A 25,654-nucleotide genomic window follows, 5' to 3' on the forward strand; every position below is an offset into this window, starting at 1 on the left:
ATCTTATTTACAACAAAAAATTAACCTATATAACTTGAAAGTGTAAATAAAAGTCACATTATTAATGTATTTTAACGTCGTGTAACAAATAACTGCCTTATTCTATACTTTAAGCGTATAAAATTTAAACTCTTAGAGGTCTCTAGGTTATAAGGATTAAGGATAAGGGTTAATATAAAACATGAGATTATTTTATCCTTCGGTTGAAATTTTTAATTCTAGCATAAGCAACATGGAGTTACTTATGCCATAATTGTGGTATTACTTTTATATGACACTTTATGCAGGGACAAAGATAGAGTATCGCTTGTGGGTTTGAACGAATCAAATAGTTTTTACTTATATTTTATATTTATATTATGAAATTCATTAAATATGCATACATAATTAACTACAATGGTAGTAATTAAGATATGCTAGGGGCTGGATGTCAAATTCATAATTCATAAACTTTAAATTTCCACTCCACCTCTAACTTAATGTGAGATAATAATCTTGAGATTACGAATCCCGATGTAAAATAACAAAATGGTATTTATCCGGAATCTTTTAAAGCTAAGGTTAAAATTAGAAATACATTTTTTATTTTATCAGTGCAAAATCAAACATATAGTTTATTTATACCTCACATATTAAATTTTTAGTTAAAAAAATTAAACTATCGTTCAAAGTTCAAACTAATTCAATATTATAATCTAACCATAAGTTGTTCACAAAATAAAAAAGGAGGTTAGAACTATCGTACATGAGAATAGAAGGAAGTTTCCGATAGGCAGGGGTCTCCAAATTTTGGTAAGTCGTGAGAAATAGTGGCAGTGGCACACTGCTTCTTTCAGTGTGTGTGTGTGTGTAAAAAGAATCGTCACCATTAAAGCCAAAAACCTCTCACGAAACCTACTTTGGTCCCCCATGTTCTTTCTCCTTGACTGCATGCAGCTTGCACTAAATGCTTTCGCTCTGTCTCGTACTGTTTTGTCAACTACCTTCCATTTTTCTCTTCTAATTCCAGTTTGTTAGCTACACACCCCATTTATTGCTTTCATTTTATAGTCCTTAATTATTTTGGTTCTCTTTCCCATGTTTTGGTCTGTTCCTCTTCTTTTTAATATTCTCCTTCTCCCAAGAAAAAAAGAACATTCCTTTAATTTGCCATTATAGGCTATTTATTCACATTTCATAAATGGGGTTTTGGCATGATTCAAGAATGTCAAAAAGTTTTAGTTGACTAGCTAGTATTTGGAAATTTCAGTCCATTTGGAGAACTGTAAAATGGGTTTCTTGAAGTTTTTTGTGATAGTGTTAGTTATATGGGGTTTCTTTATAGCAAATAGTTACCAGTTATTACAGTCCTATGAAACTCAAGCTTTACTTCAGTTGAGAAAGCATTTAGAATATCCAATTCAGCTTGATGTTTGGGAGAATTACAATGGAGACTTTTGCAGTTTGACTTCAACACTGCATATGAGTATTACCTGTCAAGACAACTCTGTTACTGAGCTCAAAATTAAAGGCGATAAGTTGGTTAAGTTAAATGAATTTCATGGATTTGCAGTTCCAAATCAAACATTATCTGAGGTTTTTTCAATTGATTCTTTTGTTACAACTTTGACAAGGTTAAATAGTTTAAAGGTTCTTACTTTAGTTTCTCTTGGTATTTGGGGACCCCTACCTGATAAAATTCATAGGTTATCTTCACTTGAACTTTTGGATATGAGTTCAAATTTTCTCTTTGGTTCTGTTCCTTTTCAAATGTCAAGATTGATAAAGCTTCATACTTTAACATTTGATGGCAATTTTTTCAATGATACTGTTCCTAATTGGTTGGATTCGTTAACAAATCTTACTATTTTAAGCTTGAAAAATAACAGATTGAAGGGTCAGTTTCCAATTTCAGTGTCTAAAATTACAACCCTCACTGTCATTGTTCTGTCACACAATGTGATTTCTGGTAAATTACCAGATTTAACTGCCTTGTCTAAATTGCTTTTATTGGATTTAAGGGAAAATCATTTGGATTCTGAACTGCCACCTTTGCCTAAAGGAGTTACCACAGTTCTTCTAAGCAGTAATGCTTTTTCGGGTGAAATCCCGGTAGAATTTGGCACACTGAATCAACTCCAACACCTTGATCTGTCGAATAATTCGCTAGATGGAATGCCGCCTGCTGACTTATTCTCTTTGCCAAACATCAGTTACTTGAATTTAGCATCAAATGTTCTAAGTGGTTCACTTCCTGATCATCTTAGTTGTGGGGGTGAACTTGGTTTTGTTGATATTTCTGATAATAGATTGGTTGGTAGGCTTCCTTCTTGTTTGAACACCATTTCGGATAAGCGAATTGTTAAGGTTGGTGGAAATTGCTTGTCTCTTGAAACTCAATATCAGCATTCAGAGGGCTATTGCAAACAAGCGAAGAAACATATCAAAGGACAAGAAATAGCATTATTGGCAGGTGTTATTCTGGGAATTGCAATTGTTGTGGTGTTTCTGTTAGTTGGGTTTCTCATCTTTTGTAGAAGAAAAAATGAACGTAACACGGTGGATCAGCACATCTTTCCGAAAGTTGTGCAACGTAATACACAACCTGGGATTCCCTCTGAATTCCTAGCAAATACCAGTAAGTTGATTTTTTTCATTTTTTATCAGTTCAATTCTATATGAAGGTCCGTGGCTTGAACTCAATCTTCGAATCATCAGGAATCATTTCTCACGCGGCAAACTTAGGATCACAAGGTGCTTCATCGTATCGGGTGTTCTCCATGGAAGAATTGTTAGAAGCAACAGAAAATTTTGATCAGTCGGCATTACTTGGTGAAGGGTCAATTGGAAAAGTATGGCTTCAAAACAAAATTTAATGGTCTTATTGATAGTTATATATCTTTATATTTTCCATTCAATGGTCAAAGTAGATTTTGCCTCAAAATTAGATACTTGCTCTAAACCTTGATAATTACTAACAGTAACAGTAACTTTTCTATGTTAGTAGTTTTGTTGCATATACCATGCCCAATGATGAAAATGCAATGGATGCACTCATGCACAAGTCCACCAAAGTTACAAAATGGATTTAAGAGTTGCTTCTCTTTTTAATTTATTGCCTATTTGATTTATATTCGTATTACACATGTGCATCTATGACATCCTTTGATGATAAAAACTGGTGGTCACCATTATTTGATTCGGTATCTAGTCAACTCATGAAAATTCATAGCAATATATAGAATCCCCTTAAGTGCAAAACTAGATATAATCGCATACTTTCAATTTTGAGTGACTTAAACAGGTTTAAGCCGTATTCTATCTTGCTAGAAAAAGAGACTTATCTTAGTTTTCAACAACTCCCTCAATATTTATCTCCATTTCAGATATACAAGGGAAGATTAGAAAATGGAGCTTACATTGCTGTGAGGTCATTAAATGTGTACAGAAGATACTCTAACCGGAACCTCAAACTCCGATTGGATTTACTGTCAAAGTTTCGTCATCCCCATTTAGTTAGCCTTCTGGGTCACTGCATTGATGGTGGAGCCCAAGATGATTCAGCTGTGCCCAGAATTTTTCTCATTTATGAATATATCTCTAATGGAAACTTCCGTGCTCATCTATCAGGTCAGTGATGTAAACCCTTTAGCATGAACATTTTCATGTGTTTCGATGCTTGGTTGAATATGGAAATAGTATATGCACATATGGAGTGCTAATTTGATTTTTTCTACGGTAAATGATTGGGATATCCTTGTTGAAGAATCTCTATGGTGAGGAATTGGTCGAAGAAGTATGCGAATTCATCTTATACCCAAGCATTAGACATCTGATTCATCATATTGACTTTACAGATAGTGGTATTCATTTTGCAATTAGTAGTTTGATTGAGCAACAACGTAATGTTTACTTTACATCTGGAGAAAAACAAGATGTATGCTCAGCGCATGTTCTGTTGGTTGAAATTCATACTGAAAAACAGTTGAACCTTTGATTTTTATCGTTCCTTTTGTTATTATACACTTTCATTTAACTCTGCATGTCTATTAAGCTACAGAAAATACGAGCGCCCTAAAAAATGAGACTACATGTTCAGCTCATCTCAAACAACATTTGTATTTGTAGAAACTAGTCCAAGAAAGGTCCTCAAGTGGTCAGACAGGTTGTCAGTGCTGATTGGTGTTGCCAAGGCTGTGCACTTCCTTCACACAGGCGTAATTCCTTCTTCATTTAGCAACCGCTTGAAGACAAGTAATATATTGCTTGATGAACATAACATGGCAAAGCTAAGTGATTATGGGATGTCTATCCTTATGGAAGAAACTGAAAAGGTTAGAAATATATTTAAATATTTTGGTGAGGAAGGTGAAAATTCAAAATCTCTAGGATAGACAGTAATTTCTCATACTCAATATGTTTTTTTTCAGGCAAAAGGAGATGACTTCACCTCCTGGTAAGAAACTTTTTATTCATATATATTCCTCAGCGTCTCTTGGCAACTTTCTTTTGCTAAACCAACTGGGATAGATTTTCACTACATTCTATTTCGAGAATGTCAAATAGATGCATGTATCATCTATTATAGCTGTTTGCGAGGTATAGATCAGTGGTTTTCCTTTTCTTGTGTAGGCGTATGACAAAGAAAGAGGACGATGTTTATAACTTTGGTTTCATATTACTGGAGTCACTGGTTGGCCCTACTGTTAGTGGAAAAGGAGAAGCATTTTTGCTTAATGAAATGGTATGAAACTGCTAAAATTGTTATGCAACTCCTGTGTTATTGACAGTAATCTTCAGCATTTTGTTCATTTTAGGATCCTAAACTTTCTTGACATCTCTTGCAATCTTGGATAAGTAAAGTAACAAAATTTTCTTTCTCTGCCACCTATACTTTACAATCACTACGAATATAGATTAACAGAACAGATATTGAGCTACATAGTATTCAACTTTTATAAGGAAAAGGAGTAAAGTTGTACTTGTCAATAGCCACATGCCTACAGCAGTCAAAAGGCTTGATTTTTTCAATGGTGTTATACTAATATATGTCTATGACACGTAGTTTGAGTTGGAAGATAAACACTTGGGTCTGCTCTTTGAACAGCAGGCATCCTTTGGTAGCCAAGATGGTCGACGCAGAATTATGGATCCAGTAGTGCTAACCACTAGCTCCCAAGAGTCATTGTCAATTGTAATATCCATCACAAACAAATGCATATCTCCCGAGTCATCAAATCGCCCCTCGTTTGAGGATGTTCTTTGGAACCTTCAATATGCAGCTCAAGTCCAAGCCACATCTGATACTGATCAGAAATCCGGTCCTACTTCACCGTCCTGAGCTATTTCAGAAGTCCAACTGCATTAGCATGGGAGAAAGTTAGCTGATTTGATGATGGTTATAGGCGTACAAAACGGTATGCTAGCCTAAAGGCTTATGTTTAAGCTACTAGTCCTCATTTTCTTTGTTTTGCATAGATGTGTAAATTTGTCGATTCTTTAATTCTAGTAATAAGTGAGAATTTGCATAGCATAGACCTTATTCGTACAATTGGAACAATAGTAGTTAGGTGAATTTGTTGTTTCTTGTGAGAGATCAAGTTTCTGGTACAGACATCATTGCAAATAGGCAATTGAACTCGCGGAGATTTAGATATAGGTGTCAAGGGTCCGGTCCGGTCAGGGGTTGAGGAAAAGGGAACCGACCGGTTACGTTACCGGGCCAGTTCCGATTATTTTTTACCGGGTTTACCGGGCTTCCCCGGAGCAAAATTTAACCGGAACTGTTCCGGGTCTAATGGGCCGGGCCGGGCTTTTTTTTTTTTTTTTTTTGTATTTTGTATTTTGTATAACAATAGTCAACTTTATAAAATTAAAAAAATATCAAAAAATAGCCATTGAACCGGTCCGGTTAACCGGTTCCTATGTGACTTGACCATAACGGGTCGTACCGGTCCGGTTAACCGGTACCAAAAAAACTACCCGGCACAATCCGGTCCTTGTCCCAACCCAGCCCTGCCCGCCCCTTACTACCGGGCCGATCCGGGCTAAAACCCGTCTGGGCCGGTTCGACCCGTTTGACATCTCTAATTTAGATTCAGAGAAAGTCAATATTTTTGTCATCACGTTTTTGGTAAAGCGGAAAGCCAAAGTATGGATATCGCAGATACAAGACATGTAAGAGATTAGGGGTCGTTTGGCATGATTCATTAGAGAAAATAATGCATGCATTAGCTTTTGGTATTACTAATCTCTTGTTTGGTACACTTTTTCAACTTATGTATTACTAATGCAAGTATTAGTTATATAATCTACTTGGTAATTAATTCCTATGTATAACTAATACATAGCAAACCATGGTATTAGCAATATCATGGCTATTAATGTATGCATTAGCATGGTTTAAGACAAAATTGTCCATAAAGAATGTGGAGGTCATTTTTGTAAATAACTAATTTTCTTAAAAATTATGCAATGCATTTTAATTTTTAATATACCACATCAAATAGTGGTAAGAAATAATCTCTGCATAACTAACCCATGCATTACTAACTTATGCATTACTAATTCCTGCATTATTAATACACCTTATTTAGCACTATTCTTATACATCATACAAAACATTCCCTATGACTATGGTACATGATAACATAATGGTTGGAGATTTGTTATACTGTTTTACTGGCTCAACTAGTTTTGATTTATCCCCTAGAGCCCACTAAAACTGCCTGTGAGGAATTTTTTTATTTCAGGCTAAAACTCGAAATCTCTAATTAATGGTTTAAACTCAAAATTTCGAGAATCCCACCTGGTGATTTATTGGTGGCTTGCTGTTTGGAGCAATTGGTTGAGGGACAAGACTATGTAACTTGCACACAGACCAACAAAGTAGGGCGAAAAAGCAATATGTTTAAGATGGGTCGCAGGAGAAATTTTATTTTGTGCATACACAACTGATATTAGTTGTTTGAGGTATTTTTTTGTCTCATAATTTTGTAGTCCCAGAATTTCGTAGATTCAGATGTGTAATATATGAGTTCACAAATATGTGAGATAAAAAAAAGTCTCACACAACTAATATCAGATGTGTGAAGCACACACTAAAATTACTCGGTCGTGGGGCCATATTTCGTTTCATCATCCTTGATATAGACGTGCCAACCAACTAAAACCTTGAACCAATTTACACCTTTCATTTTCCTATTTCGTGTGTTTGCGGGTTGTATTGCGTTTCACAACTTTATCACTGTTCTTCACAAGTTATATATCAATATATAACTCAAATTCCGAAAACACGTAACGTGAAATATATTTGATTGCAATTCCATCCAAATAGTGTTTGGTCTCGAGCTTGGACTTAGGAGCAGTAAATAGGAGTAGTTGGCATATGACCCCTCAATCCCCTATAGCTGTTTGATAATGTCGGCGGAATCATCCAAATGCCCAATTTCATTAGTAATACAACCTAAAGCACTACCCCACCTTTTGTCATGCAGTGTAACTCCACGCGCCTTTCAAATTACATTAATCGCACTCCCTTCTCACTTCAGCCTTTAGCTGAAAAGAGATAAATATTTTTTAATTTTCTAATGCAACATTTATATTAGATCAAATTGATTTAGGTATAACAACACTTATTTTGAACCAAAAAGAATTCAAATTTTATAAAAAGCAAAGTTTGATTTACATACTATAGTACTTCTTATTATTATTATTAAACTTTGACATAAAATATAGGTTGAAATATTAATTTGAGGTGAATTTCAAGTGAAATAATGATTTTCACTCATAAAATTTTAACTTATTCCAAAGAAATTTTATATACACAAACAATTTTAATAGTACTAAGTATTTTTCAACTTCAACATCAAATTCTCATTTTCTCAATTTTAACCAAACGGGTCGTAAAGGTTTGTTTTATAACTAAATCCATTTTATTTATTTTTTTCCTTTTATAACTAAAAGAACTATTTTTACATGTTAACGGTATTAGTGTTTGTTTTGCACCTTCTCATTTGCGAGTTGGCTTTCTATTCCGGACAACCGGAAAGCACCATAGATTCTAGAGCACAAAAATAGTAGTCTCCACCACTCGACCTTTGCATTTTTTAAGCTCATTTTATTTCAATTTATGTTGTCCTGTTCCCAGTTTTCAATTAGAAAAGACATTCTTTTCTCTGCCCAATGCTCAATGACCAAACCGTCTGCTGAAAATTCGCACCCCTTTGGCCTTATGCCTTTTTCCTATATTCCCAGTATCTAATTCCTCTGTAAGTCTGCTAAATCTTTGCTAGCATTTGTTTGTGTATATTTTGTTTTGTAATGCTTCATTTTAGTAATCTGATTTGGCTTTGTTTCACTTTGATTTTCCTTCTAACAGGTTAAGATTCTTATTCTACAATATGTTTCCTTTCTTTTTCATGAGTTATTGATTGGCTTAAGCATTTAAAGTGAGTGTTAAAATGTTTTAAAAGTACACTATAATTGTTTCCTGAATGAAAAAAGGAGCTTTGTAGAAAAGCATTGAGCATGTGCAAGCATAGAATAGTATGTCATGGAATATGAAATTAACTTGATATTCTTATCACGTGAAGTCATTTAATTCTGGAAGTTCTACTCTCACTTACTAATGCTACTTTCTTTCATTATCCAAGTTAGGTTTTCATTTATTATTGCAAGCCATTGTAGAAAAAGATAGAGTTAATGTGCTCTCTAGCTATACTGTAGTTCAAGTCTCAGAGGATTTTGCTTTAGCATTTGCAGGATTGTATCGTTTCACCGAAGATCATTTGAAATCATGGTTTCGGGTCGGGCGAAAACTAGGAAAGGCCCCTCAGTTCAAGTTGATTATCTAATTCATATTCAGGAGATTAAACCTTGGCCGCCCTCACAGTCATTGAGGACGGTCCGCGCTATTCTAATCCAATGGGAACATGGAGATAGGAGTGGCTCTACTAGTCAAGTTGTTCCGTCTTTAGGCTCCGGTGTTGGTGACGGAAGCATTGGGTTCAATGAGTCCTTTAAACTTCCTGTGACACTATTGAGGGAAATTTCCGTTAAAGGTGGAGATGGAGACACTTTCCAGAAAAATTGCATTGAGTTCAACTTGTATGAACCACGCCGTGATAAGATGGTGAAAGGTCAACCATTAGGAACAGCTATTATCAATTTTGCTGAATATGGTGTTGTTAATAAAGAGGGTTTGAATGTTAGTGCCCCTATTAATTGCACGCGGGCTTATAGGAACACTGTACAACCCCTTATCTTCCTGAAAATCCAGCAATTTGATAGGAGTCGCGCGAGCTCGTCCTCAAGGGACGGATTAACAAGAGGAGCATCGATAGACCGTACTGGTGTTGAATCTGTTTCTACATTGACGAGTGAAGAATACGCTGAGGAAGCAGAAATTGCCTCGTTCACTGATGATGACGTTTCCTCACACTCATCTGTTGCTGCTAATGGATCGAACTGTGGTTCACTACCACAAGGAGAGGTATAATGCTTACTTTCCAATTTAGTTTTTGTCCTCTCCAATTGCTTCCAAATTGCATGATGCAAAGAATTTTCCTTTGTGTTGTGTTTATTGCAGGATGAAGCTGAGGGAGTGAAAAGTAATCCTGGACAAAATGAAGATGAACATGTCCTCCTATATTCAAAGAACAAGTCTGCGGATTTGGATGAGAAGCAAGTGGTGAAGTCATTATCGAATTCGAAGCCAAGTTTGCCTCACTCTCCAACTGATTTGTCTTCTGATCTGGCATGGCTCTCAAGGAAAATTGGTGGTAATGGTAGCAATAAATTGGCAATGTCAAATGCGGATGAAATAACTGAAAACACTCAGAATCCATATGTGATAACCGAACACGTCGAACCAGTACAACAAAGGGAAAGAATACTGGCTAATAGTGAAAGTGGTGGTGAAATATCTACTCAGCAATGTTCTGATGAAGAGAGGGTCAGTAGTCATCTAGATCAAGCAGGCCTTCCAATTTCACATATAGATGAGAGTAAGAGCTTTATGAACTCAGCAAGTCATTTCTCCAGCTCTGAGAATGCTGAGAATGCTTCGACTCCGGTTGGGAATGGGCATGAGGATGCGAGAGCTGTTGTTGCCGAGAATGGGTCTAATGAGGGTGAAAACAGTGAGAAGTATCAGGAGAGGAGACAAGAATCTAGTGCCAATAACAGAGAGAATTATCAGGAAAATGAACAAGTAAAAGAAATTGTGGAAGAGGAAGAAAGTGAGGATGCTATGAAGAATGACTCAGAAGAAAGTGATGTAATTTCTGCTTACACGGATAGTTATGGAGCAAAGAGTAGTATCCAAAACAATGAGAGATTAAAGCATGTAAAGTCAGTCAGGTCATCAGCAGAACCTAATAGAGTAAACGGGTCTGTCAAAGGCAATCAGCTTTTAGCACAAGACAAACAGATTCGTGCTCGAGGTTTAGCAAACGAGAGGAAAGATCGAAAGGCACAGTCAACTGACACATCAACAATTCTTTTGGAAAGCAAACTCCATAAGTTGGAGCAAAGAGTAAAAATGGCGGAAGGAGAATTGAGAGAAGCTGCTGCAATTGAAGCTGGCCTTTATTCCGTTATTGCAGAGCATGGAAGTTCCAAAAATAAGGTCCATGCTCCTGCTAGACGCCTCTCGAGGTTCTATTTCCATGCCTGTAAAGATGACTCTCCATTGAAAAGGGGAACTGCTGCTAAAAGTGCCGTCTCTGGATTAATTTTGGTTGCAAGGGCATGTGGAAATGATGTTTCTAGGTACTTCTTAGTTTCCAATCATTTTTTTGCATTCGACTAGCAGTCTTGCTTTTTTCCTCTCCACATATATGATGATGCATTTCTTTCTTACTGGAAGAAGCTGTTCAATAGCAAGTATGTTTTTGATATGAAAACCTAGCTGCAACCATATCACAGTTCCTTGAAATTCTTCTATCTAATCATCTTCAAGCAACTTTGCAGACCTGTGATGGCTCATCTCTTAGTCCTAAATCCAGTACATGAGTACACAAAAACCTATTTTTCGCTCAAAGCACTGTAATATCGACGCCTTTTGTGAAAGGCAGCTAAGTTGTATGCCTAAGAAAGTATTTACCATTTCCCCGAACTTATTCTTATATTAATTCTGCGCACAGGTTAACTTTCTGGTTATCAAATTCGCTGGTGCTGAGAGCAACTATAGGCAAATTCCAGCGGCAGCAGTATTTGCCTCATTCTACTGAAACTATGCTTGGAAATGCCTTTTCCAGGGACAAGAAACAGATATCTTCTCCGCTTAAGTGGGAGTCTTTCTCCAGCAATGGTATTAGGGATGATATTTGTGAAAGTTTTGGCAATTGGGAGGACCCGCGTACATTTACAAGAGCACTTCAGAGAACAGAAGCTTGGATATTCTCCCGTATTGTTGAATCTATTTGGTGGCAGGTCTCTCTTCCAGGTCCAATCGAACTTTAAAATTGAAGAATCATTATCTGATTGATTAATACGACTGCCCTTTTTTCTTTTTTCAGACTCTCACTCCACATATGCAATCTGGTGCTGCAAAAGAAATTCGTGAAATTATGAGTTCTTTGATAAACAATGTCCATAGAAGGACAGCAAGTTCAGATAATGAAGAGCGTGGAAGTTTCTCTTCAGAGCTTTGGAAGAAAGCCTTCAAAGATGCGTGTGAAAGGATTTGCCCTGTTCGAGCTGGAGGTCACGAATGTGGTTGTTTGCATTTTCTATCTAAACTGGTACTAGCTGGCACATTGTCCTTCAATATCAAATTTCCCTAATTATTACATGAAAATACTATCAGTCTGAGAAGAACTTCACAGGCAATTTTTGAAAATTACTACATTTGAATTTACCTCATAAACACTGACTTATATGACACTGCTCACGTAAGATAATTTTGGATAAGAAAATCTATGCTACAACAAATGTGAATTCTCCTTAACTTCGTTTGCATCTTTTCTTATAATGTATGAAAATGTTGTTGACTGAGATTGTAGTCTACTTCTAGTTCTACTTTTACTTTGGTTGAATTATGATATTTTGGCATAAGTGGTTGTTGTTATGCTTTACGGTTCAGCATCTAGTAAAGCTCCAAAAATTTTCAGCAGTGCCTTTCCATTGAATTGTTTTAATGTGCATCATGCTTGATATTCTAAAACATTTCTATCTTGTTGCTAAGAATGCCATTCTTGTAACCAGATAATGGAACAATGTGTGGCTAGATTGGATGTAGCCATGTTCAACGCCATCCTTCGAGAGTCTGCTGATGAGATTCCTTCAGATCCTATATCAGACCCGATTAGTGATGCTGATGTTCTTCCCATTCCAGCTGGAAAGGCTAGCTTTGGGGCGGGGGCACAACTGAAAAATACGGTAAGAATTATGGTTGGATTTTGCCAAGTTAGATGGAGTACTAGAGTCTAGACGTGACCTTGGATAGCTAATACTCTTCATGATACATGGAAGAAATTTTGCCTGTTACAGAAAAATATTGTGTCATAGCAGCCTTTGATGGATGGAAAAACTATTTATTTCAATAGACTTCTCTTTTTACTTATTCAGCCACCTCACTTTCCCCCTCTTATCCAAGAAAAAGGAAAATTTTCCTTCCTCATCTTTTCCCTATTTGTACATTCAACCCCTTTTCCTGCAAATACGTTCTAATGCACGTTGCTTAGATGTCATTGGTAACATTCATGAAAAATTAATACTCCATTATTTATCTTTTGATGGAGATACTGTATATGATTTTTTTCATGTGGATCACAGATCGGGAGTTGGTCCAGATGGCTTACTGACCTTTTTGGCATTGATGATGGGGAGTCACTAAAAGATATAAAAGGGGCAGATAACAATGAAAAGGATGGGAGTAAAGAACTTGACACCTCTGCAAAGGCGTTCTATCTCCTTAATGCATTGAGTGATCTTATGATGCTTCCAAAGGATATGCTTTTAGACAGGACAATAAGAAAAGAGGTCAACCTCAGAACCCTAAGCATTAAGATGTATTCTCTATTTTCTCGCCCTTGATATATGGTGCTATTTGCTTCTTCAGGTTTGTCCGGCATTTGGTCAATTGCTAATAAGAAGGGTTCTTAATATATTTGTCCCGGATGAATTTTGCCGTGATCCAATACCTGAAGCTGTACTTGGAGCTCTTCACTCTGAGGTAAGTTCATTTCTGTCTTTGTTCATTTTTACGTAGTAGAGTTTATCTTGTGTATTCACGGAGCTAGATTTTGAATCTGAAGTATGATGTCAGCTAAGCTTTAAACGCGATGAAATAACTCTTGCAAGTCTGATCTGCTTATGGATTTTTCTTGGTTAGGATCCTCTTGAGGCTGAGGATGATTCTGTTACAAACTACCCATGCGCAGCAGCCCCAGTAGCTTATATTCCACCTCCAATTTCTTTAGTCACTGATATGTTGGGAGATATTTCTAGCTATTCTCAATTGACACGAAGTGGATCTTCATTGCTCAAAAAGTCATACACAAGTGATGAGGAGCTGGAGCAATTAGATTCGCCTTTGAATTTTATAATTAACGATGGCTCTGAAGCTTCACAGTCTTTAGCAAAACCTAGTTGGATGACAAAAGGAAGTGGTAGGCAAAGGTATCAACTCCTTCGAGAGGTATGGATTAACAGCGAGTAAACTGATTAATTGTTGTGTTAAAATACCGTTCTTGATTTGCTTCTGAAGGAAGGTAGGAACAGCAATGAGAGTATGATTTGTGGATATGAGAAGTATTTGTTCCGGATCTTGATGTCTAGATATTGAAGGAGTTAGGTGTCTGTAGAAATGATTAATAAAGTTGAAAAGAAATGCAGCCTTTTCCGTTCTACTTCATCTTGTGATTGAGTTATCACAGTCAACTGTAATTTATTTTTCTTCTGCCTCGCAATCTATAGTAGTTTTCATAGTTCTCCACCATATTATAAAAAGAACTTTCCAAGAATCGTTCGTATTAACAATAAAGGGGGTTTTAGAAGAAACCAGTTGTGTTGTAAAGCTGGACTAGTTACATCCTTAAAAGGACGAGCCATGACAACATACTCTATCAGTCTACTGTGCATATCAAAGTAGGAATATAGCTCCAAATCATGCCCGATCAAGGCACGGGTTCAACCTACCTGACTTGAATCTTATGTATGTATATATATGGTGAAAAACAAGTACAGATATGAATGAAAATATTTCAGGACCTACATTTCAGGCTATCTAGAAAACACAGGAGAATCAAATCAGCATCCTGCAGTCAACTGAGTAGAAACAACTGCACTTATGAAGACAGAACTTGATCTACAAATTTTTAAAAAATGGGACAAAAATCCATCTAAATTGTTGTTACATGAGGAGCCGATGAATGTTACGTCTTTCAAAGGGGGTTTTTGAGTCGTTTGACGTTCTGCAAACAAGCAAGAGATCCTCAAAAATATACAGATAATACGATTATGCTCTTTTCTGCTAGAGCTGCGTTGCTAGAACACAGTTACACTCACAAACAAAACTGATTCTGTTACACTCATACCACTTTACCTAACATGCATTTGCAAAAAGGAAAATGCACTCATGTGCTGAAGATGCAATGCAGCCAAAAGGCCTTGCCATGTTTCTGCAGGTCCTCCTCCTACTTGAAAATCGACGAGCTTTTTCTGCTTCCTATAGTACTCTTCTAGGGGTTTGACCTTCAAATGAAATACAAAATAATGACATGTATTGGCTGCCGTGCGTTGTTGTTCAACTGAGAAATGAAAAATAACTTTGCTCTAATATCATCTTAAGATACTACCCATAATCAACATAAGATACAGACAAACCAAAATTTATAGTTGAGACTAGATTTAGATGCAATTATACGTGAAACATGCAATGCAATAAGGTACAGAATAAGTGTAAACGCAAAAAGAATTGAGTTATAACCAACGAATGCTAGAATTGAACAAAAAAATATGACATTGATATGTAAACTCTATAGCATGGTTAGTCCAATTAAGGATCAGGAACTCACTAAATTAGCTTTCTTACCAAAATCTTTTATTTATGTATCTAGAGTAGAAATTCTACTAAAAAAGAATGAGTCATGCTTGTTGGTTTTTTTTGGGAAATGGAAGAGGCACCTCTTGGATTGCACCTCTTCATTTCACCCTTTCATTGTCTATAAATTTAGAGGCTTGGCCTCATTTTTACACATGAAAAATTCTGAAATTACTCTCTTTTTCTTTGCATTGTTTTTCCAAAATAAACATTAGTGTTATGTGTGATTTGCTCCGCCTTATTGCGTTCGCTGAAACACTGAGATTTGAAGTACCGCTACACCAATGTAGGTAATTCCGTTCTATCCTGGGAGAAAATAATCCTAAACCTCGGGTACTAGGAGGGGATTAAGTTCCTTAAGTACACACTATGAATTCGGTGGGCTCGGATCTTTGTTCTTCATCTGCATTTCTATCTCTTTTTTTGTTTCTGTTTTTTACCTTGATGAAATTTATTTTCGAACACGAGTTTACCAACAATGCTCAGCATACGGGTTTGCCTCTGTGTAATTGAGCAAGCAACAGGATTAGATTTTAGTCCTATTTATCTCAAATTTTCAAAGCTACTGCTTTTTTCAACTTCTAAAATTAACAAGATTTCATATACATACCTGTTCAGCATGCACATTCTGCTTATCTGTGGCCGTTGAAGACCTTAAATTATCACTCTCTGTCTGCTGACCAAGATTAATCCTGGAAATCCCTCTTCTAAGGAACTCTACAGGTGAATAAATTCTGTTGCCTCCATTGGAACACTTGAGATTGAGAACTAAATCTATGTCCACTACTTTGTCAAGGATTTCCTGTATGCACAATAAACCTTAACTTCAACATAAACCATCGTGAAATGAGAAAAAAAGGCCTAAACTTTTTGGAAACAACATCTGAGAGTAGAAAACAATTTCCGATGCTCTTAACAAACAACCTTCTTGCGATAAAAGATAAAAGAGAAAGAGGGAAACAGATAAGAGTTTAATAGCTTTTGTGCATAGACAGTGTGTAACAAGCAATTTTCTATGATAAGCTTCATCTAGTAATGTAGAAAACAAAGTAAATTACATACTATAACAAGTTAAAATACACTGAAAAAATCAATAACACGCATAGTGTATATACTAGTCCTAAAGATAAAGCTAAGTGAAAAGAGAGAGCTTTACATACAGCCTGAAGCTTTGTACGAGGAATCCCATCCAAGATGAATCCACTTTCGCCCCTGCAGTAACCTTCTTCTAGCCTCTTTGATAACAGACCAAAAATAACTTCTTCCTCTCGGTCACAGCACCCGCTATCTTCATAAAAAAAATACAAGCATAATTAATTTAAGCAAAGATAAATTCATCATGCCACACACTCACACTAGTGTGCTCTTTTTTCTTTTTTCTTTTTTTCAAAACAAGTCTTTTGATGCTAAAGTAAGTACACACAAACCCAAAAAATTGATTTTGTGACTTTGTAGGTCATGATAAGGAAAGTGTAATTTGGGTCTAACACAGCTTAAAAAACTGAAAGATTGGACCAAGAAGGATATAGTATCACATTTCATCAACAAATTCCGGAAAATTAACATGTTCGTACATCCCTGAATATTTGGAGCGTGGACAACAATGTTATAGGCGCTCAATATTGGGTAAAAGTAAAGATAGGTTTGGCTTTGATATCATGTTAAAAGAACTGACATTAAGCCTAATTCAACTCATCTGATCAAAATTGTCCAACATCATATAAGCATAGATAGTTAACCATCAAAAACAGAAGGGTAAAAGAGACCTTGTTGTAGAGAGTATAGTGAGGGTGGAGTTCTTGACGGACTAGAGAGCCCATGGAAATATAGGGGACGTCAAGAAGTTCAGATGGCCATCGGGCATACACGTGTCTGTTGGTCATTGGGTCGCCCATGATCAACCACCGCACTCCTCTCCTTGGAATTGATCCTGCTGCTTTCGCCATCATCCAGTTCCGCTTTTGAGCCTCCTCATATTTGTAATAATCGAGCTGAGCTGCAGCAGCTGACCCGTAGGCCCGAAGCAACTTGCTGGAAGTGATACACGATTATAGAAGGAGCTTAGCTTGAGCAGCTCAAGTATAGAAGAAGCAGTCGTGCAAGTTATCAAAAGTTAGTTACACAGAGGGAGTTAGTTAAAGTTAGTTGAGGTAGTTAGAATAACAAAATCCAGTTACAAAAGAATCTGCTGTAGCTTTATCATTTTGGATACAATGTAATTGGTACAAATAATGTTGTAAGCTACATTTTTATTTTATCAATCAATACATACAACTTTATCCTAAATTCTCTCTTCTTTTCTTCATCTTCTTCTGCAAATTCCTTATCTCTATTGCTTTTCTCGAGTATTCCTGAGGTAGTGCTGCGATCCTCGAGTTCAAATCGAATTCCTGCAATTGTGTAACAGTGGTATCAGAGCCCTTGATCCTTGGAATCATGGCAAAAGGCACACGATCGACTGACAATTCGACTGAAGAACCAGCTAACCTACGTGAATTGATGCAGAAATTGATAGCTGATGTATGAGCTTTATCTGGTGAAGTTTTATATATGAAGCAGTTAGATCAGGTAGTCCTCGAATTGAAGGAACATATGACTAATTCAAGGGAACACCAGAAAGACAAATCTCCATTACCAGATGAAGGTGAACCTTATAAAGGAAGGTCTCATCGAGAGAGAAGCCCTACTATAACGACTCGACTTATCGTTTTAAGAATTTAAGCCCCGTCTGGCGGCATAAGGCCCTGAGCAGCTTCTTATTATGTGTATTGACTTGCGTGCGTGATTGAATTCAGTTACCGGATGATTTGGAGTGATTTGGGACACTTGGTCTCCAAAACGGAAGCTTAAGTCTTAGAATTTTTACCGTAGTTGGAACTATGTGAAGACGACTCCGGAATGGAATTTTGATGATGTTAATAGCTCCGTATGGTAATTTTGGACTTAGGAGCGTGTCCGAAAAATTATTTGGAAGTCCGTAGTGGAATTAGGCTTGAAATGCGAAAGTTGAATTTTTGGAAAGTTTGACCGGGGGTTGACTTTTTGATATCGAGATCGAAATTCGATTCTGGAAATTAGAATAGCTTCGTTATGTCATTTATGACTTGTGTGCAAAATTTAAAGTCATTCCGGATTGATTTGATGTATTTCGGTACAAGATATAGAATTTGAAAGTTCAAAGTTCATTAGGCTTGAATTGAGGTGTGATTCGTGGTTTTAGCATTGTTTGATGTGATTCGAGGCTTCGACTAAGTTCGTATAATATTTTAGGACTCGTTGTTATATTTGGTTGAGGTCCCGAGGGCTCGGGTGAGTTTCGGGATGGTTTCGGACCATTTCTATGCCATTTTTAATTGTTGATTTCTGCCTACAAAGGTGTGCATCGCGATCGAGAACTTTTGGTCGCATTCGCGAAGAGCAAACAACAGTTTGGGGCCTTGTGAATCGCGATCGTGGAAGCTCTTTCGCGATCGCGTAGAACAAATCTCTGTTGCACTCACCCGACTTTGGAAGCTTATATCTCGCAATCTATAAGGAATTTGGAGATAATCCAAAAATTAAAGTTGTAAATCTTGATGTCTAGTTTTCAGAAAAGTTAACCATTTGTCATTTGGAATTATGTACAAAAAGTTATGGTGGATAAACTATAGGATGTCTGGGAAGAGTTTGGAAATCTCTGTTGCACAGGGCTGATTTTGGAAGCTTATATCTAGAAATCTATAAGGAATTGGGAGATGAGCAACAAATAAAAGTTATAGCCCTTGGTGTCTAGTTTTCATAAAATTAAACCATTTACAATTTGGAGTTTTGTACAAAACGATATGACCATTATACTAGAGGCTGTCTGGAAGAGTTGGGGGAGTTTGTTCTTCGCGATCGCGATTGGTTTTCCGCGATCGCGAAGAGGAATTTTGGGGCTGAAAATTTTTGTGCTTTGCGATCGCGAAGAGTAAATACCTGGACAGTAGCTATATTTCGAGGTTTCAGCCATTTTTGACATATTTGGAGCTATAGAGCTCGGATTGAAGCGATTTTTGAGGCGATTTTCACCATATGGATTAGGTTAAGTATTCCTAAAGTGTTTATATTTCATGAATATATGATTATATTCATCGTTTAATTCGGATTTTAATGGAAGAAATCAATATTTTTGTAAAATCTTCCAAAATCAAAAATTTAAGATTTGGAGGTCGAGTTGTTATTGGAATTCAATAAAATTGGTATGGTTGAACTCGTATCGGAATGGGTGTTCGAATTTCATGAAAATTATCTGTTTTATGGTATGGTTGAACACCTGTTCGAAATGGGTGTTCGAATTTCATAGAAAATTATCACCGTATTCTCCGCACCATGGGTATTGTGGAGGTGAGCGGAGTTGCCTTTACTACATTTCAACTGTCAGGCGCAGCGTATCGATGGTGGAAAATCTATGAAGAAGGTCGACCAGCCGATGCCACACCACCAACTTGGGCTCAATTTTCGAAAATATTCTTGAAAGAGTTTGTTCCCCAGACTTTTAGAGATACATGGCGCACAGAGTTTGAACGGTTGCGTCAGGGCACTATGACAGTGTCAGAATATGTTATCAGGTTCAGTGAGTTAGCCCGTCATGCACCTATCTTAGTTCCTACAATCAGAGAACGGGTCCGCAGATTCATTGAGGGTGTTTTAGGCGAGGAAAGGGAGTCTAAGGAGGCTAAAAGGTCTCGAAGTTCTGGAGGGTTCAGTGGATTTTACTCTTCAGCTAGAACCCATTATAGCGGAGGCTCGAGCAGCCGGTCGGCTCAGTCCGCACATCAGATTATTCGGGGTGCTCCAGTTTATAGTGCACCACCGATACAAGATTCTTACAGTGGTTATTCCAGTTATTCGGCACAGACTTAGTACGAGCAGCCGCGACCTCAGAGGGGTTGTTATGAGTGTGGTGATACTAGGCATATCATGAGAGATTGTCCCAGATTTGGGAGGGGTGGATTTCATCAGAACACTCAAGCTACAAGCTTTATTCCAGTTGATACTCCACATGCACAGTCAGCTAGAGGTGGAGGACAAACGGGTAGTGGACGCCTAAGAGGTGGAGGCCCGACCCGTTTATTTAATCATTATGATTTGACTGAGGCCAATACACCAGATGATGTCGTTACAGGTACGATCCTGATTTTTTTTTAATTATAAAAGGATATTTTCCTTAATTTGATTCGGTTCTGAATATTGAGGTGAGTCCTCCTATTATGCTACCCTTATGGGTGAGCTTCGTAAATTTGTGACCCACTTATATATTTATCCCTGTGGGGAGATTTAAAAATGTGAGCCCATGTATGTTATTTTATTTTTGGTACACCATTGAGGGCTATAAGTCCAAAAGTAATTTTTATTATTCATTACAACGGGTTTAATGTGTTTCGGAATAATTGATTTCAATTTTTATGAATTATATGCCCTACCGGTATGAGGGTTCATTATATGTTGTGAAAATTGATTATGAAATATATTGAAAATAAGAAAGAAAGGAAATTGAAAATTTCAGTTGGCACAATGTGCAACATACTTGTGATTCGGAGTTGAGGATGAGATCCTCGTATTTTTACATGATGTGAAATATTTAAACCGGGCTGCAAGGCGCGGTGAAAGTTATATAAGGATGAGGTCCTTGTGGTGAAATATTTATGAGTTTATAAATTTTTCCTTTATGAAATTAATTTGTACAATAATATTAATAGAGAGTCATGCCTGTTAGGCTTATTTGATAACTCTTGTATATTTTTCTGTTCATATACAACCATTTTTGTGTTGTAAACATTGAGTTTTAACCTATGAGATGAGTGCCCAGGTGGCGTTAAATATGACTCATTAATCCGAGTAAGCAATCATGAGGTCTTCATGCCTCACATTCTGTTGTCAGTATTGTAAAAATTCGAAATGAGGTGGTGGTTATTATGAGATTAGTTGATGATGCTGGAATTAATTATGAACAACTTTTAAGACCAAAGATGTGGTGATGAGCATACATATGATGTGCTTCATATCCTAATATCATTATGATAATACAGTGCCTGTAATGCTGAGATTGTGTTATTGATATATACATTGTGGATGTGTTGTTAGGAGTTATTTTGGTGTTACTCTGGCAGGTGGTTAGGCGCAATTACAGGGGAGCCTCTGCCGAAATTTCTGAAAAATTTGGGAGTTAGAAATTTTTTTTGGGAGATTGAGACGTGCAAAGAAGAGACAAAATTATGTTATGTGTTTGAGGGCGAATGATCCTAAGCAGGGAAGAATCTAACACCCCGGAAAATTTTTGAAGTACTTCAACATTATCAAGAAAGTTGTTGTGTGCGTAGTCACGAGTTGCTACAGCCAGTTGAGACTAATACCGTGCGTTGATGAAAAATCAAACTTTCTGAAAATGTTTGGAGTGTAAGAAATTGGTCTTAAGGTTCACAAATATGGATAAAAGAAATAATCTCAAATGAGATGGTGTTGCCTGGCTTACCTACAATGCAGTAACGTAGGACCAACCGTGAGTATATGTGTAAAAGTAAAAATCATCAATTCGGTAACCTCAGAATAATTATTAGCATGTTCGAGGATGAACGTTGTTTAAGAGGTGGAGAATGTAATGACCCGACTTGTCGTTTTAAGAATTTAAGCCCCGTCTGGTAGAATAAGGCCATGAGCAGCTTCTTATTATGTGTATTGACTTGCGTGCATGGTTGAATTCAGTTACCGGATGATTTAGAGTGATTTGGGACACATGGTCCCCAAAACGGAAGCTCAAGTCTTAGGATTTTTACCGTAGTCGAAACTGTGTGAGGACGACTCCGGATTGGAATTTTGATGATGTCAATAGCTCCGTATGGTGATTTTGGTCTTAGGAGCGTGTCCGGAAAATTATTTGGAGGTCCGTAGTGGAATTAGGCTTGAAATGCCGAAGGTTGAATTTTTGAAAAATTTGACCGGGGGATTGACTTTTTGATATCGAGGTCGGAATTCGATTCTGGAAATTGGAATAGCTTCGTTATGTCATTTATGACTTGTGTGCAAAATTTGAAGTCATTCCGGATTGATTTGATGTATTTTGGCACAAGATATAGAATTTGAAAGTTCAAAGTTTATTAGGCTTGAATTGAGGTATGATTTGTGGTTTTAGAGTTGTTTGATATGATTCGAGGCTTCGACTAAGTTCGTATGATATTTTAGGACTTGTTGGTATATTTGGTTGAGGTCCCGAGGGGCTCGGGTGAGTTTCGGGATGATTTCGAATCATTTGTAGGCCATTTTTAATTGCTGGTTTCTGCCTACAGAGTACAGAGGTGTGCATCGCGATCACGAACTTTTGGTCGCGTTCACGAAGAGCAAACATCAGTTTGGGGCCTTGTGAATCGCAATCGCGGAAGCTCTTCCGCGATCGCGTAAAACAAATCTCTGTTGCACTGACCCGACTTTGGAAGCTTATATCTCACAATCTATAAAGAATTTGGAGATTATCCAAAAATAAAAGTTGTAGCTCTTGATGTCTAGTTTTCAGAAAAGTAAACCATTTGTCATTTGGAGTTGTGTACAAAAGGTTATGGTGGATACACTATAGGCTATCTGGGAAGAGTTTAGAAATCTCTGTTGCACAGGGCTGACTTTGGAAGCTTATATTTAGAAATATATGAGGAATTGGGAGATGAGCAACAAATAAATGTTATAGTTCTTGGTGTCTAGTTTTCAGAAAGTTAAACTATTTGCAATTTGGAGTTTTGTACAAAACGATATGACCATTATACTAGAGGCTGTCTGGAAGAGTTGGGGGAGTTTGTTCTTCGCGATCGCGATTGGTTTTCCGCGATCGCGAAGAGCAATTTTGGGGCTGAAAAATTTTGTGCTTCGCGATCGTGAAGCGTTTTCCGCGATCGCAAAGCGTAAATACCTGGGCAGTAGCTATATTTCGAGGTTTCAGCCATTTTTGACATATTTGGAGCTATAGAGCTCGGATTGAAGCGATTTTTGAGGCGATTTTCACCATATGGATTAGGGTAAGTATTCCTAAAGTGTTTATATTTCATGAATATATGATTATATTCATCGTTTAATTCGAATTTTAATGGAAGAAATCAAGATTTTTTGTAAAATCTTCCAAAATCGAAAATTTAAGATTTGGATGTCGAGTTGTTATTGGAATTCAATAAAATTGGTATGGTTGAACTCGTATCAGAATGGGTGTTCGAATTTCATGAAAATTTTTTCGGGTTCCGATGGGCTGGTCCTGCGTTGACTTTTGTTGTCTTTTTGGAGTAAATTTTTAAGTCGACGTATTATTATCTAGAATTGTTTTCGACGAATTTTAATGGAGTTATATAATTAATTTGGATGTATTTGAGCTGTACGGAGGTCAATTCAAGCAAGAAGGCTATTTTGGAATATCGGTCTAACTTCAAAAAGGTAAGTGTCTTGCTTAACCTCGAGTGGGGGAATTACCCCTTAGGCATTGAGTCTTATGTGCCATTTGTAAAATGTGAAAAGCCGTGTACGCGAGGTGACAAGTACGTACTCGGGCTTATACGTGCAAAAATTCATTAAATTAAAGTCTTAGGCATTATTGTGTAGTAAATTGAAAAATTGTGAAAAATTATTAAATCATCTGTTTGCCATGCCTAAATCCTTATTGTTGAATTTGTTTTTATATGATAATTTGATGTGATTGTTACTTGAAATATTTATGAAATTTCGTGAGTATTGTTGGTTTAATATTTCTTGGAAATTAATTCCAATATGAATTTTCTTATGCAAATAATTAATTTAAGCGAGCTTAAGAATAAATGTTAATATAATTATCTAAATTTACATTAATGAAGGCTTTGCTTTATGCTGAATAATTTTTATCTCTATTGATTATTTTTGGGTGTTATATATCTATCGAGCTTAAGAATAAATGTTAATATAATTATCTAAATTTACATTAATGAAGGCTTTGCTTTATGCTGAATAATTTTTATCTCTATTGATTATTTTTGGGTGTTATATATATATATATATATATTGTGTGGAGCCTTGGGCTATTTGTTGTGAAATTAATTGATTAATTAATTTGATTGTGGCCATTGGGCAAATTGTGATATGAATTGATTTTATTATGTTGCGGTGTTAATTTCCCGTATAAATTGTTATGTTGTGTAAGTTATTATTTTGGGAAAATAAGGGTGGTATTGTTGAAATTATGTGGGTATAAGGGTGACATTTCACTGTTGTGTTTATTGGAATATTGTCTGGGCGAAGCGATAATGGTGGCTTTAGGAGCGATAAGGGTGGCAATAGGAGCGATAAGGGTGGCTATTGATATTGTCTGGGCGGAGCGATAAGGGTGGCTATAGGAGTGATAAGGGTGGCAATAGGAGCGATAAGGGTGGCTATTGTCAGGGACAATATGTGATGATGTGGGGTTGTGGTGTTGATGATTTTTATGCGATATTGTGATTTTTCTTGTGTTTATTTTTATGCCTTGTACAATTGGTCTTGTTGATAGTAAATTGATAACAATCTGTTTTATGTTAAAATTGAGAGCCTGTCGCTATTGCCAGGCGGATTATAAAATAAAATCTGGGCACGAGGTGCCGTGAGTAAATAATGAGGATATTTGGCACGTGAATTGTCCGTGCAGTTGTGATATGAAATGTGGGCACGAGGTGCTGTGATGAAATGATAATGATAATTGGCACGTGAATTGTCCGTGCAACTGTGATATGAAATGAGGGCACGGGGTGCCGTGGAAATATGATGATTTAATTATGGGCACGAGGTGCCGTGAAAATATAAAAATGGGTTGAGACCCGTGTTTAAGAAAAATATGAAAATGGGCTGAGACCCATATTTTTATGATTATGAAATGAGGTATCACATGGTGACTTTTTAATTGAAAGAATTATATTCAAAATATTTATTTGGAAGGATTTTTACTTACAAAGTATTATATGAAAGAATTGTATTTGAAAGATATTTATTTGAGGAAATTATATTTGAAAAGATTTATTGAAAGGATTATATTTGAAAAATAATTATTTGAGAAAATTATATTTAAAAGAGAGTTATTTGGAAGAATTATATGTGAAAGACATTTATTTGAAGGACTTGATTTAATTGGGTGTAATCGTATTTATTAATTATTGAGTTATATTAATGGTACTTGTTGTCTGTTGTGCATATAACTGATTGTTTTATCCTGCCCTTATTATTATTTATTTCCTATTATTTTGTATATTATATTGCACATGTTATTAGACTAGTGAGTGTCTTGACTGTACCTCGTCTCTACTCCATTGAGGTTAGTCTTGATACTTACTGGGCACCGACGATGGTGTACTCATACTACACTTCTGCACATTTTTGTGCAGAGCCAGGTATTGGAGATATCGTACTTGAGCAAAGTTAAAGCGGGATCGTAAGGATTCAAGGTAGAGCTGCTTGGTCGTCGCAATCCCTTGGAGTCTTTTCATTTCATTGTATTGTTAATTTGTAATCAAACAATATTGTATATTCGGTCCTCGTGATCATTCTATGTATTCAGTTAGAGTTCGTGACTCAGTACTACCAGTCTTGGGAGGTTGTATATCGTAATTATTTTCGTTGTTAGTTTTGATTACTTAA

The 25,654-nt window shown here is 36.6% G+C and overlaps 3 protein-coding genes across 6 annotated transcripts; 2 read left to right on the forward strand and 1 right to left on the reverse strand.

Annotated features, from left to right (window-relative positions):
• Window positions 1–740: 740 nt before the first annotated feature.
• On the forward strand, window positions 741–5,571 carry LOC104098128 (probable inactive leucine-rich repeat receptor-like protein kinase At3g03770). Of its 2 annotated transcripts, none has more exons than XM_009604795.4 (7): window positions 741–2,617; window positions 2,698–2,831; window positions 3,366–3,609; window positions 4,108–4,313; window positions 4,410–4,435; window positions 4,612–4,723; window positions 5,087–5,571. In XM_009604795.4, the coding sequence occupies exons 1-7, from the start codon at window positions 1,270–1,272 to the stop codon at window positions 5,318–5,320; spliced, it is 2,304 nt and encodes a 767-aa protein (XP_009603090.1). In that variant the 5' UTR covers window positions 741–1,269; the 3' UTR covers window positions 5,321–5,571. The 2 variants fall into 2 exon arrangements, with proteins under 2 accessions (XP_009603090.1, XP_009603098.1); XM_009604803.4 differs by having other exon boundaries at window positions 5,090–5,571.
• A 2,442-nt stretch (window positions 5,572–8,013) lies between these two features.
• Window positions 8,014–13,835, forward strand: LOC104098110 (uncharacterized). 3 transcript variants are annotated; one of them, XM_009604774.4, is made up of 9 exons: window positions 8,014–8,249; window positions 8,734–9,472; window positions 9,569–10,752; window positions 11,127–11,415; window positions 11,502–11,726; window positions 12,190–12,363; window positions 12,760–12,966; window positions 13,046–13,159; window positions 13,319–13,835. In XM_009604774.4, exons 2-9 carry the CDS (start codon window positions 8,777–8,779, stop codon window positions 13,643–13,645), a joined length of 3,216 nt encoding a protein of 1,071 aa, XP_009603069.1. In that variant the 5' UTR covers window positions 8,014–8,249; window positions 8,734–8,776; the 3' UTR covers window positions 13,646–13,835. The 3 variants fall into 3 exon arrangements, with proteins under 3 accessions (XP_009603069.1, XP_009603073.1, XP_033512574.1); XM_009604778.4 differs by having other exon boundaries at window positions 8,743–9,472; XM_033656683.2 differs by lacking the exon at window positions 8,014–8,249 and adding an exon at window positions 8,343–8,359 and having other exon boundaries at window positions 8,743–9,472.
• A 312-nt stretch (window positions 13,836–14,147) lies between these two features.
• On the reverse strand, window positions 14,148–17,106 carry LOC104098142 (probable adenylate kinase 7, mitochondrial). The gene is given in 5 exon segments (XM_070195901.1): window positions 14,148–14,679; window positions 15,639–15,830; window positions 16,189–16,289; window positions 16,292–16,316; window positions 16,795–17,106. Coding segments are annotated over 5 exon segments (654 nt in total). The 5' UTR covers window positions 16,978–17,106; the 3' UTR covers window positions 14,148–14,526.
• Window positions 17,107–25,654: the final 8,548 nt, after the last annotated feature.

The sequence above is a fragment of the Nicotiana tomentosiformis genome, chromosome 2, assembly GCF_000390325.3.
Source record: "Nicotiana tomentosiformis chromosome 2, ASM39032v3, whole genome shotgun sequence".
Classification (NCBI taxonomy): domain Eukaryota; kingdom Viridiplantae; phylum Streptophyta; class Magnoliopsida; order Solanales; family Solanaceae; genus Nicotiana; species Nicotiana tomentosiformis.